General features: G+C 39.6%; 1 protein-coding gene across 1 annotated transcript in view; it reads left to right on the forward strand.

The window, feature by feature from the left end:
* Nucleotides 1–5,685: 5,685 nt before the first annotated feature.
* Nucleotides 5,686–14,897, forward strand: part of LOC108749400 — an 18,267-nt gene continuing 9,055 nt past the window's right edge. Inside the window, exons 1-3 of the mRNA XM_018488071.1 lie at nucleotides 5,686–5,888; nucleotides 6,367–6,571; nucleotides 12,753–12,992. Coding sequence (XP_018343573.1) covers nucleotides 5,725–5,888; nucleotides 6,367–6,571; nucleotides 12,753–12,992 — 609 coding nt within the window. The 5' untranslated portion in view covers nucleotides 5,686–5,724. The remainder of the gene's footprint in view (nucleotides 5,889–6,366; nucleotides 6,572–12,752; nucleotides 12,993–14,897) is intronic.

Consider the following 14,897-nt stretch of genomic DNA (forward strand, 5'->3'; position numbering starts at 1 on the left):
ATATCAATATTCATTTTTTATGCACATAATTAAAAAAACAAATAAATTTTTCAGAAAATGAGTTTGAATGGTTTGAAATTAAAATTTTGTAATATTATTTTTGAAATGCAGTTTGCACGTAATAATGAATTGTGGAGGAGTAAAAGTATGTTCTCTTAAAGTGTATTCTATTTTTACTATATATGAGACCTAACTCAAAAATTGTTATTTTTAAGTTGTTTACAAAAAAAGAATGGAAACATTTCAGGTGACAAGCTGACGTTATTTGTTATCATTTTGACGTCAAAAAATGACGGCAAATCAATAACAGCTTGCTTAATTAGGGGATGTCTCTTCTTCTGTAAACAACTTAAAAATGACTATTTTGGGATGATGAAATTGTTATAGCAAATGAGCGATATGTAACATAAATGTAACATAAAAAAAAACAGAATTAGAATATTTATTTACTTCAGTTTATATTGCCAAGAAGGTTTAATAAAAATAAATTTAATTCGCACATCTATCCATACCATTTTCTTCTATACTCTACTTACATTGATTATTACTGTATCTTAAACCCCTATATATAAACTTTCATCACAAGATAGACTAGAACAAAACATACAAAATGTACTCTCCTAGATTTCTTACACTACCATTTCAGTTTTACTTCCAACATAAATGTACTTATTTATTTAATTTACATTTTTTTTACAATGTCAGTATCTCTGAACATTAATTGCGAGTTCCGCAAGTAGGACTCGTTCTTTTATTCGTCATTCATTGCTCTCAATTATCGTCTATTCCAAACCAAGTATACTTTAACGAAGAAAGATTAGTTCTTTTCTTTTTAGCTGAACTTTTCGATTTATTTTTTCCCTTTTTTTCTGCAACATAGAAAAAAAAAGAAGAAAAAAAAAGAATAAACTATCCAAGAAATTAAACTAAAAAGAACAGGTCTATATCACTACAAATGCTTTGAAGCATTCTTTAATTAGGCAGTTCATAAAATTGTTTCTTCCATAATTGATCAATTAAATCTTTCAAAACATTATAGCATTTATTTTGACCGCACCTGTGTAATGCAGCCTATAAGTATCTTCTACTTTTGTAATCTAGAATATCTTCGTAAAATTGGTATAAATAATATTTTACTAGATCAGCGTTTTGTCGGTAAGCATTGCGTCAAATCACACGTCATCGCCGACCGCGCCGCGTTCGGGCGCGATCGGCCGTCTTCGGCCGGCGTCGGCTACCACGTGTTCGGGCGACCACATGACCGAGCTGTCAGATGTGCGCGTCGTTGTGTCGTCGCGCGCGATAACGAAGCCGATACTCGCGATCCGTGGTGCGTATAAAGAAACTGGAAACACGGTAGCCCGGCGCAGTGACCACCTGGACCGCTCCCGTCGATTCCAGTAGCGACGCGTTTACGAGGCATCGATTACCCGGGCCTCGACGACAGTCAGCGACGCGCACGCAACAAACACCTACAAGCGAGCAATATGGCGGCGGAGTGCAGCCGCGCGGACTCGTACGTACATACACATCATGATTCATGTGTTTCCGCTGTGTCATTGCCCTTCGCGCAAGTGGGTTTCATTGCGTGCGAGCGTTTTCATTTCGGGAATATTCAGAATCGCGAAGTCTTCGGCGAGAGTTACACCTCGCCAAGACCTGATCCTCTGAGAACGTTACTTGCGGCGGATCGGAGTAATCTCCAATGTTTTCCAGCGAGAGACTCGGTATAACACGATGATCATTTTATCTTTGTTTAACATTGGCAGACAACAAGGATGTGACGATGCATTGTGTTAACACTGCGTCGTCTGTGTTCCTTGCTGGAAGGCAATCCTCTTCTCTCGTGTTTACGATACGGGGAATCGAACTCCTTTCGAAATCATCGTCGGTCTCAAGCTGCGTGAACGAACGTTTACGGCGATTTTCCAACACGGGCGGTCGACGGAATGCTCGAGCGAATAGGTCGCGGATCGAATTGCGAAATCGCGAATTGCGAGCTCGTCCACGACTTGGCACGACTCGCGCTCTTTCCAATTTATCCGCGAGTCAAACTCGCTTTCCCTCCCTGATCCCGCTGACCTGGCCTGGTCGGATTTTGAGGTTATGCGTGCGGTTAGCCACGTCCGCACTCCGTTAGATTCGCGTTGACCCTTGGACTGTCTGATAACAGTACTCGCACGAGATATAACGAATGGGTTGGGCCGATGATGGACTTACAAAGAGTTAGCCTCGCGGCTAACAACATTGCATGTAGTAGGTCAGAATAATTGAAGGTCTCCTCATGTTGATCGATTCTTCCCTTACAGCGGTGGTATTAGAAAAACAGCTACGGAGCAATCCTTAATTATATTTTTGTTTATTACACGTTCCGTTTTCGTAAGAAAAATATGAATTGACGAGCGTACCTGTGGCTTGTACTGTATACAGCTAGCTGTACTTGTTGACGGACGTGACGTGTCTTTATTTCGCGGAGAACGGAGTTCCTCGTAGAAAACACGTCTTAAGAAGGTTTCTAGGTTGCCCGACTTTGCATGCGGACTTTAATGACGCGTTGTTTACGTTTGCATTGTCCGTAATTATGCTAAACACGTGGCTGGCCGTTTCGCACGAGTGACGGGGGAAGAAGCGCGGTCTCTCTTAAAAATACACACAGCTCTCTTTTTGCATTCTTTACATAACGGTTTCCGCGAAATCAGCGTTTAACTTTTCTGCGAATTATTTATAGATCGGCCGCCGATTCAAATAACTCACCGTGTTTCGCTTCCAAAGCGGAGTCAAAGTTTCAATCGAATTATTTTCTCAAACTACTGGAAAAGTTTTTATTCCACGTTACTTGTGCTGTTTTTTTTTTCTTTTATAAATTATAACTAAGGGCAATAAATGACGAATGAAAGAATGAGTCCCAATGTAACTCAATGTCTAGAGAAATTGCATTTGCTTGTAAAAAAAGTAAAATAAATACATGTATTATAAATACATTATTAGATATCAAAGAAACAATGGTAATACCATTGAGTTAAAGTTATTTATTCAATCTTGAATTAAATAATAATTTTCAACTTACATGTGTGTCAAAATGTAAATCAATTCATTTTTGCTATTAGTTTCAACGTAAACATTGTCCGTATTAATTTGATTATTTAGTAAATAATAAATTAAATGAATCAAAATATTTATATATTTATAATTTGAATCAAAACATTGAGCTTACATTTGACGATACATTTTCTTGAATTAAATTATTATATCATTATTTTAGTTAGTTAATTTCATTGAGCAGTGGCGACCTGTAGAGATGATTAAAATTAGTTTGAATGGGGTATAATTTGACATTATAAATTTAGCAATGTACATTATTAAATATCTGCCGGTGCTCCAAAATTTCGGAGCAGAAAATCTGCTGCTTCTGCTCCAGTCTGTTTCTCGATGACGTAACTGGAGTAGAACGAGGTTCAAGGTACTATCTAACTTTTTCTTTTTCGCAGCTGCGGTCATGTGATATTATGTACGTCGTATCACACTTACGGCAAACAAAACGGCGGGTCGTTATCGCCGTTGTTTGCAAGCCCCTAAATTTTGAGTCGTACCATACGTTTCTACCATATTTTTCTTTTTAAGTACTGACGTTTTTATGTAACATATTAAGCTGGCACGTTTTGTCCTTTTTGTCGATAAACAATGATGTTATTTGTCTGTTTACACGTCGCATGATAAGAGTATACACGATTATAACGTGGTTAAAAAAAAAAGCACCGTCAAGGAAAACGACATAATCTTTTTGCTCACTGTGATTAGATAACCAAAGTCAATTTTTCCCTTTTAGTGGGAAAGATGACGTAACGTTATCTTGCATATAACGGTTTAAGACGTTATATTTCAGAAAATAATATAATTCGTGGAACGGACCTTTATCGCGCTGCTTATTCAGCTGGTGTGTAATTTTTTTCACTTGTATTTATTTTACTATCTATAAGAAATTCGTATCGAACGCATTTTGCTCGATATTATGATGCGAATTTCATTTATGCAGTCCATCAGACGGAACGAAATTAATAATTAATATACGCTTATGGACTTGCGATTGTTGCGTCTAGAATACTTTACTCGTGGAATCTTTTTTATGTGGAATTTTTTATTAGACAGCAATGCATTTGCGTACGTAAACTCAACGAAAGTTGACAGCAGCGTGAAGCTAATAGAAGACATTGATTGCACGTCTGATCCGTGATGTTTTCACTCCTTTCGCGATCAGAACGTATTGTCCAATGTCAAGTAATAACTCTTTCTCTTTCTCTGTTTCTCTCTCTTTTTGTTTTCATCGCTTGAGAGGAGAATATTCCAGAGCACTTAATATATATAATTATTCTCTCTCTCTCTCTCTCTCTCTCTCTCTCTCTCTCTCTCTCTTTCTGTCTATTGTTGTTTCATAATTATCATTGTCATTAACACATTATTATTATTTTTATTTTTATTATTTTATTGCCAGCTGTACAATTTTATTTTATCATTTTATTATTTTATATGTCACTAAATTATTTCTCCCTCGTTTATTTACAATTTTTGTATTTTTGTTCTTATTTTGTTATTATTATTATTTCACTTTGCCCGTTACTTATTGTCATTTGGTTTATTATTATTTCGTTATTATTTTTATTTTTTTATTATTTTTTTTTTAGTTAGTCACTTTCTGTATCTAGAGTACTAATTAATAAACGCTGTATCTATTTATCTCCATCTATATCCGAGGTTATTAAAATTCCTAATAGAGATAAAGATAATTAAACAATTTGCAAATGTACGTCTCTTGTTTACATACAACGTTATTCGCGTCCAGGAAAATCAATATTATAACATTGAATTGTAAACGCATTATAGTTGCGTACACACGTATGACTTTTCCTCCTTCGCTCTCTCTCTCTCTCTCTCTCTGTTTTACTCTCTTTTATTCTTTGGTCGTCACTGCCAGGTTAAATATAATTTTCGAGTAGACATTAAAAGTGATGCACGCGATGCTGTGCGGTTAAATTAGTGTACGTGCGGAATTTAGGGAAGCTTAAACGTGCGCGCGACAGCGGCTGACTACCCATAGGGTTGTAGAGGGTTAAGTATAGCGTCCGGTGTTATCGCGCGTGTATCTCGTTAGCACGCTCTAAGTTTCCTGTGCTCGCCGTCACGCGTTTCGTCTCGAGGGAATATATAGTAGAACAAGAATTGTGTCAGTCAAGAGACGCGAGTCGTCCAATGACACGGCTTAAAATACGAACCGAATACGTGTACGCGAGGCCGCACAAAACCACCTCTCTCTCTCTCTCTCTCTCTCTCTCTCTCTCTCTCTCTCTCTCTCTCGCGCGCGCGCGCGCGCTCCTTTGTGAGAATACACGTCGCGTCTCGAGTGTTCTATTTATGCTCATACTGTGTAATTACTAGACGCCAAATATCGAGCATGTTGTCTTACAACGCGCGATCTTATTACAGACGTCACGAAGAGCCTTCGTTCTTTCATCACTGAAACGCGATCCTCATTCAGTAATAGCGATATAACTTTTTCTTGGGAAAATTCTCAGATATATCTTTTTCTTGGAAAAAAAGTCTCCATGATATAGAGATAATTATAAAAAATTTTTAAATAAAGACAAGTAATATTCCTTCAAAAAATTCTAGCTGATAAATAAACGTTTTAGATTCTATCTGTTGAAGTTGTGTTGTTTTTTTTAAACGAATATGCTAATTAAAAATAGCGCAGTCACCGGCCGTTTTGTTTTACGCGTTTTTTCATCTTCTCGCATGTCGAATCATCTTCGTTCGAAATTTATTCAAATCGAAGCCGCGACAAATCGGCGCAAGAAAGAACTCAAGACGTGCACAACATCAGGATTAATTCAATTGTACGTAAAATACTTTGTGTGTCAATTCTATTATTTTATATGCATCAATTGTTTTGTATTCTCGCTTTGAAATTTTTTATCTAAGGCCTATGAACACGATGGTGCTTTATCATTTTCATGATGTAACTCTTATGAGTCACCTAAATATTACTGTTCTAAGGCCGCTGTAAAAGTAGAGGCATTTGATGAACTAAATGGACGGAGCAATAAACGTGTGGCTACTTTCTTTTTAGAAAGTTTTAGTGATATTATCGGAAGCAAAGTAATTATTTGCGAACAGCGTATCGTAACGTCAGAATCAGATTATATTCGGTGCCTTATTTTTATTTATGACTTTCAGTAATAACTCGGAATTTAGGGTAGCGTTAAAGCTTTAATATACGAAATTGGAACATTCTTATTTTTTTTATTAATAGTAATTGATTCGATGCAATCGTTTTTCGATAATATTTTACTAATCCAAGAGTCGTAATTTTAGATGCAACAGAAAACCTCACTTTTGGCGGAGAAGTGAGACCTTAAAAGTGCCCATGTCCCTTTTTTGCGATAATCGCCAACGACTCGTCTCACGTCTCAAAGCAAAACCGAATGAAACCCGGTGGATCCCAGGCACTTTCATCGTTCTTCAAGGTGGCGTGGAGGTTCCCTTTAACGACACGGACATACAGTGGCCTTTTAGACAGGTGCGTACTTACATGCTATTATAAATATTATGCTCTTTGTTAGATTAATTTGGGTATTTTAAAACGCCAACATGTGCAAGATCCAGATTTTTCGGACTAGAAAAGCGCGAAAAAGTTTTTTCTATTTTACGAAGACAGTACAATTTTGGATTTTAATTTTGCATTCAAATACAGATTTAAAATTCCAAAGTTCGATAGTATTGAGAGAAATTTGTTTTATTAAAAAATTTGTCTGTAAAAAAATAATGTGAACTACGATAAAAAAAAGAAAAGATTGTTTTTTCCTTGTCTGATCTCTCAGAAACACCGCGTAAAAGCAAAGTCCACGATCGTGACTGATGGAGGAATTCCGAAGATTTAACCGCAATTACGTGGTCCGACTTTTACGACTATTTATCGCACGTCTCTGCCGGAGTAACGACCGTAAAGACAATTGAACTTCGCTGCAAGGTATTTAATAGTAGTTGCCATCGGTGTGAGAAAGTTAATTAGATTTATTTCGCCAAGGAGATTGTAAAACCGCGCGAAGGAATACAGTTGCGAATTGAATTCGCCGAACTCGAATTGTTTATTATCACATGACTGCGACGACTGGTACGAAACGCATGTTGGCTAATTAGTCATCGATAAGATTGGCACGATGAATGTACACACTTATAATATGCTGGAATTAGTTAACATGTTCAAACTTTGCGCGAAAATACATTGACATTCGAATAATTATATCAAAGGAAAACTTTTGTGCTTTTTAGAATGCCTATTCCATATTGACAAATAACATGAAGTTGAAGAAACGAACGATAAAAAATTAATTAAACATCAAGGAAAAAAAAGTGCTTTACGTTGCCTTGCACTAACTTGTTTGTAATTCATTGTAATAAAATTTTTTTCGGAACTCTCGCTTGGTACAGCCTGGTATCAGGTTTTACGACATACGAAAACCAAATATTATTATCTGGCGTATTTTATCGCATGATAAAAATCGTGGAAGTCTTACGAAGTAAGAGTATGTTTCTATACGATTTTCTCCTTCAATATGATATTCTACTTTGTTTTATTTATCTATCTGTTATTGTGTATAATAAAAGTGACCTGCGTTTCTTCCTCTCACATTTTCTGAGATTAATTTAATTTCCGTGGTAACAAATACGGCGATAACAATGCAGCAGATGGGCAGAGAGATTTGTATCAGGAGTAGCTCTGTTCGGAAGTTTATGAACTTTCGCCTCGCATGAATAACCCCAGCTCCGCTGGACTATTCCGGTATATAGAATTCCGCTGCATTTACATCGCCGAAAACACGTTCTCATCAAAGGCACGAACTGAAAATCGACGCGATGATCCGGTTGAGACACGCTCCTGGCGCGCAGACGAATGCTCTGGCAGATTGCCTTTAAAACCCGCTTTGCTAGAACTGAGGTACCGTTCGGACGGCACTCTCTATAAAAACATACCAGTCGCTCCGTTCATCCGTCCGTGCTCCAAAGCCGCGCTTTGTTTAGCGATTGACCGTGAATTTTTCACTGTGCGACAAAGTAAAATTTTGTTCCGTCCATTTCTTGGCTACACGCTAAAAACTTATTTAACTGCTTAAACATACACACGTATATATCTTCTATTTATATACGTCTCTTATTTGCTGCAACATCGACGCAGTTAAAAGATTGTTATTTTTTTAGTTCGTTTCGTAAAAAAAGAGCAAGAAGATGAAGAAAAGTGATGAAAAAAAATTTTAAATATAAAATTGGCTTTATTTATCAATCAATGCTTAACATCGAAATTGCATTTCGAAATTAAAATTATAAAATTTCAATGAATTAAAACGTATGAACTAATTTTTTGTCGTGGCAAATGGGCGATATTTTCATCTTTTATTTACATTTCACGTCTTTCTACATTTAAAAACTCGTTTTATTTAATGAGAGAATATAAGCGCGGAAAAATTTTTGCTGAGCGTGCCAGGTGCATATGTTAAAATATATTCTGACTGCGTTCCCATGTGAAATATATGTGGTAGAACTCGAGCCGATTGTACTCGACGCTCAGCGAGCGATCTTTGTGTGCTTACAGGTACTAACCGCTTACATTGCTCAGAATTTGTTCGTTCAGGTTACGGCCATTGTTAACATCTGAAAATAATGTTTCCAGCGCTTTTCATTATTTTGCATGTATAACTTATTCCTTCATTCATAAACCAACATGTAATTTATGTGGCGTTCAGCTAGCCAAGTATGTAATTACGTTTCGGTTCTAATCCGGATGGATGTTGCATTCAGTACTTTATCACGGATTGATAATCACTATCTGTATTCAGCGTACTTCAGCGTTAAACATGGCTACACAATTCGACCCAAATTACTGCTCGCCTACGAGATCATGCTTTACGGTAAATTCGTACGGTAAATTTTCATACGAGGGAGAAAAAAATAGAAATTATAAACGCAACGAAGATGATATCTTTGCGGTTGACTCGCGAAAGAAAAACGGAACTTGAGCGAAGTAAATTCACAAGAAGAGCACTCGATCACGACTGGAAGATTCCTATTTCACTTCTGCTGGTTACGCCTTTTTTTTTTAACGCGCCGTGGCCTTTATAGCGTGAACATTATCTCGAGATGTCCCGGAGCAGCTCGAATTTGTGCTACGCTTGCGTCATTGTTAATCCTCTCAAGCGACGTTTGCGCTGAGTTTATGAGCTTAGAGAGAATTGTATATCTTCATCCATTCACTTCCAAGTATCAGTTTCAGCGGTCTTAATGGAGAAATGTAATTTATGATGAAATTGGTAGAAAGGTCAAAACACGAGCATTTGAATAGATCTGGGCTTAAACTAGTTTATGAAAACGTCAAGAGGGGATTAAAAGTAGTTATTCATTAATATACAATATATGGAACGTAGAAGGCTTAGTATAGTCGTTTTCACGCATTGTATATTAATCAATAACCAGTTTTAATCCTTTCTTGATGTTTTAATAAACTAGTTTTGAGATCTGATCAATTGCTCCTGTTTTGATCTTTTAATTTCATTGTTTGCGATTTCGAGTTAAGAAATCGATACTAATGTAATTTATGTTCTTACTTTAGGAATATTTAAGATTAAAAGTAGGATAACAGCAGATTTCGCAGACAATTTCTGGAGAAGAGAGTCGATGGGAGATTAGTTTGGATTCACGACTGGTACATCCGGCGCTTCTGCGGAGCATCCCGCATACATGCAATCAAGGTGGTGTTCCAGTTTCTAATTTGGCGAATAGCGTGCGCTACTCGTTTCTTTGTGCGCAGCGCTCGCTCCGCTCACTCGACAGTTAAAACGACGTACTCGTGCTGAATTCGATATTGCGGTGCTATTGTCGCATGTCGTTGCGATCAATACGGAACCCTTTCGTCGCCTTCTTCGGATTCTTTCTTAATGCAGCTGTGCGTTAATCTGCCGTCGACGTAGTTCTCAATGTGTTCTTGAGAAGCTGCGGCTGTCCGCGCTGCCACACGCGCTGCTCCTCGCAAATTAGCGACAATAACGATAATGGTTCTGAAATAATTCAATAAATTAATAAAATAGTATAATTTTTAAAAATTATACACTTGTGAAAAGAGAGAGAGAGAGAGAGAGAGAGAGAAATTATTTTGATTTTTTAGAAACATTTCATACAAGGTAGGCGAGAAAGATTCGCGAAGAAAGTCTATATAAAAAATCGTTCGTTAACGCGCTTTATTATATAAAACAGCTGCGGCAAAGTAATAGATATTATCCCTGTCAGTGTGTTTTGCGAGATACACGCTCTATCGTGCTGCTGTATATATCTATATATACACAGAACTTCTTTAAGATAATACCTGCTGGCTCTGCCGAGAGCACGTTGACCTGATGGCTGATCGTTCTCAAGATGCTCTCTCGCTCTCTTATTCCCCCATCTCCGTTTCCCGTCTCTTTCTCTCGACATCGGACGGAAATGAGAGCCCGAGAGTGACCAGGAGACGGAGAGAGTGAGATGGCCCAGCTCTTGAACCCAAACACAACAAGGCGCAACGCGTTACGACTCGCACGGGCTCGCTCGGCTCATTTCTCATCGCTTCACCCTTGGAATTCCGATCTGCCGGATTTTTCGGAACTCGCCACGGCGACGATGGCAACGGCGGCGGCGATGCTGCCTCCGCCAATGTCGCTAAAGACGCGATATTGTTGCATCAAGTATATACAGTAGATCCGTTCTCTTCGCAACTGCACCTGCCGTGTTTCTTTTCTCTCTCTCTCTCTCTCTTTCCTTCCCCATATACACCTCTTTCTTTTTAGTCCTGGATTATTCCTTCGATTATTTTCAACAGTCCACTAATACTGATTGTGTGTGAAATTTCATTTAGAGAAAACTTATTTGTAAGTAAAAATACCATTCAGATTCTAAAGTATTGTAGTAATGTAAAAGAAGAAGAAGAATTTTATTCTCTTCAGCACACACACATTTACAAAGCCAGCGAATGGGACTTGGTTTACATTGTTCCTACCTGTTCCTACCTGTTCCTACCTCACTCATCCATCCATACTTTTCTCATACACTCCTGAAAGTAGGACTAAAATATTATTTTTATCAACGAATTGATTGAAACCAGCGTAGACTCGGCCTGCTTGTACAATATAAACATGAGTCACAAAGGATTAATGAAAATAAAAAGAGGAAACATATTATTTTAATGATTCTAGAATTAATATATCCAGTCAACACAAACTAAAAGATTAACATCAATGTTATAATTACGCTTAAAAATTAAATAAATGTAATGTAATACATGATGCTGTATTATATTTATATTGTTGAACGCGGTGTTACGTAAATTACATTGTTGCGTCATTGAGTGTGAAATAACATTAATTATGTTACTTTTAGTTGTGTGTGGTGTCGACCGCAGGCTATAATGTTGTTTATTTCTTTTTCTTCTTCTTTTTTTTTAATCTGCAATAGTAATAATAGTTAATTATTTTATTATCGTTGACAAAAAAATGTTTTGATCCACTCTCCTGACCTGCATATATCCCAGAAGGATCGAGAATTTTAATACAAAAAGATGGGAAGATCTTTTTTAAGACGCCTTTGAGCGATGCGACCTCGGCGGTTCGGCTGATAAAAACGGCACCGAACAGTGGAAACTAAGAACGGCATTTCCGCTTCGGCCATCACGGGCGAAGGGGAAGCCGGCGCGGACACACTCGCATGATCCTGTTTCCTGTACAAGCTTTTTCGAAGCCTCCGAGGGAATTCAAGACCCGACCGGGCGTGAGATCGCCACGGAGAATCTGCTGCAGTATTTTTATCGCGTTCAAGACAAGAAAAGAAGATGGAAACACAAAAGACTCGACTATGCTTGAAAGCAAAGAGAAATTCCGTTCGTCGTAGTCGGCGATCCGTATCCTTAAAGGAGAGACTGACTGGCTCTAGGACGTCTCTCTTCGCACGATTGTGAAACGAGTCGTCTATTCGAAGTCGAGAAAAATCTCTCGTTGACGACCGGAGCTCGACGACGACTGGGACCTGAGCATCGACTCGATGACGTGGCCCTGCCGATATATCAACGTATCTTCTCAAACACGGTCGGAATACTCGGCGTGCGCCGTTCGAGGCAGCATCGATTTCTCACGTAATATCGCGTGACGACCTATTTGCGCGAGGAAGAAGTCGGGGAGGAATAAGTACCGCGACATTCGATTTCGAGAAAGGAACCCATCTCCGAGAAACGGGAACGCGTGGAAATAATCGTAAATATCGCCGCTGGCAGACGCGTTTCCCCCGTCTCGTCGGTTCACCGTTCTTCACCTCGATTACGCAAGCGGTTATCGATTTTGCAATGAAAGAAAAACATTTACTCGCACACGAATCTTTTTCATTCTTCATTATTCCGTTCTTATCGTTTACCGGCTTTTTATTTACGTTTTATAATTTTCTATTTGCGACATCTGTGTGTGTACGTACGGTCGAAAGTGTTTGTTACATTAGACGGTAATTGTACACTGTCATGCTGTTGTATGACTATTTCTAGAGTTAGTTATTTAAAGAGATGATATTGCGCCGCTATTATTACGCGACGTCCTTCTTCCGTAGAGTCCATCTATTATTCAGCATTGCTATTGCAACTTCCGTACTCTTTCGCAGCTCGTATATACTATATAGCTTTATTTTGTTCTCTTTATCAGGAGTCGTTCTTTCAATGGTGCTTCGGCGTGGAGGAGCCAGGCTGTTACGGCGCTATCGACGTGAACACCGGTGCCTCGATCCTCTTCGTGCCGAGGTTACCGCCCGAGTACGCGATTTGGCAGGGCAAGCTGCATACTCTGGACAACTTCAAGGAGCGATACGGCGTGGACGAGACTCATTACACCGACGAGATTGCGTCCGTGCTGAAGGAAAAGTCAGCGCGAGCCTTGCTTATGCTGGTAAGTCGCGCCTGGGAACAGATGGACGCTTACTGGTCTCGCTGCTTTCCTGTTTGCCTTCTCCTTAGTAGTAGAGGAGAGATACTCAATCTGGGGACAGTTGAAACTTAAGGACGATCACGATTTTACAATTTGCCGATTTATACTACTATTTCTTCCTCCCGCCTTTCGCTCGAATGATCTCGCTTCTCGCTGCTGACGCGCGCGACCATAATCTAGTCGCGAATAAACAAAGAGAAAACGGAGTCAAGTTGCTGAGTTGTGAATCCCCAAGTTGAGCACCCTTCCCCCCCCACCCCCCTCCATGTGTGTGCATGTGTGCGTTCCGCAATAAGGCGATTCACCGCGGCATGCCTCGTGACGTTTACCTTCGCCTCCTTCGCGACTGTCTGCCTCTACAATGTGTCGAGAAAGTTGCGTCGGTCGGTCGGTCGGTCGGTCTGGTTTTGCGAGACAGACTCTCCGCCTGCATTTAACGTGTGACTGCCGGACGATCTCCTTTACCAAACATTTGATGAATGCGAGCGCGTTGTACGTGAATTTTTGTCGCATTGTCACCTCCAATTAGAGACTCGTCGAGCTCGCGCCTCGACACGGCATTTGTCACGACTCGGCGAATGTTTGCCGAGTCGGGGGCATCGTCTGACGTCGCCTTTGCCTTAAGGAATGACTTACCAGTCCTGTTTCTCTCTGTGCGGTGCGCGCTGCGCAGATGGGACTCCCGCAAAAATCCCCGCCGTATAATATTATACCTTCCTGTGCGAAATACCGCGTGTATATACGCGCGCGTTTAAATACGCCGCCCTGTTGCTACGCGGATTAGAATTACGGTGGATCTAGCAGAATCCCAGAATGCATCCCTTACGCCTAGCTCTCTATTTACGCGACACGTTCGTTCGCCAAATACTTCTAATATATGCAGGTATACACCACACTTCGGGATATGTTTTTATCGTTCCTCCCGAAGAAAAACAGAGGGGTTGGGGATGGCGGAGGTAGACAGACGAAATTTATGCTTTGTTTGGCGTCTCATATTTATTTTCCGTTTTCCACAGTTTGCTTTTACACGTCTGGACTCTGATTTAAATCAGTTTATTCTCGATCCATTTTATAGCTTAGAGAATCGCGGTGGAGAAATATATAAATAGCGGCGCGCAACGCGCGGCCGAAGACGCGCGCAGTTAATAAAAGAAGAAACGGCACGATAGCGTGTGTAACACTTCTACCCAGAAGCTTGATGGCATGTTTAAACGACAGCGGGGCTATAATAACGCAGAATATTTGTCCTATTCCGCGACCTCGTGCCTGCTACCTGTCAGCAGACACACACAGCCGATTCACGATTTACATAGCTCCGTCGTGACACCGATATCGCGTTCGGATGAAAAACGGCCGATAAATTTTTCAACCGGTCGCTATCTAACGAGCAACAATTTGTCCCTAGCCGCGGTGCATCAATGACAACGTAACTGGGTGACCGCAGATATTACGAGTGGCCTGAACCGTAGATTACAAGTACGTTACGTGGGACGCTTATCTGATAGCGCGCCGCCGCAAATCGATTTCGCGTCACGAAGTCCAAAAGACACGGCTGGCATCGTATCGATTGCAGCCGGCGATGCGGGGCTTCAAACTTCGTAGCTCCGTGCTTAAGTAAACCGCATTAAACTTTTCAGTACCCTTCGCACACGGGAATACACAGATAATTCGAAATTGCTAATAAGGTTGGTCGATAAAAAGCGTTTTACTACTTGGAAAATAATTTTCCGAGATCATAAGTAAATATTTTATACAGTTCTCTTTTCTTTTTTTTTTTTTTTCCTATTTAATTCAGCCACGGTTGCACACATACGTATTGACGTTTCCCGTTAGCTGATATCTATCTTTCGTATCTTCTGCAGGAAG

The sequence above is a fragment of the Trachymyrmex septentrionalis genome, unplaced genomic scaffold (assembly GCF_001594115.1).
Source record: "Trachymyrmex septentrionalis isolate Tsep2-gDNA-1 unplaced genomic scaffold, Tsep1.0 scaffold29, whole genome shotgun sequence".
Classification (NCBI taxonomy): domain Eukaryota; kingdom Metazoa; phylum Arthropoda; class Insecta; order Hymenoptera; family Formicidae; genus Trachymyrmex; species Trachymyrmex septentrionalis.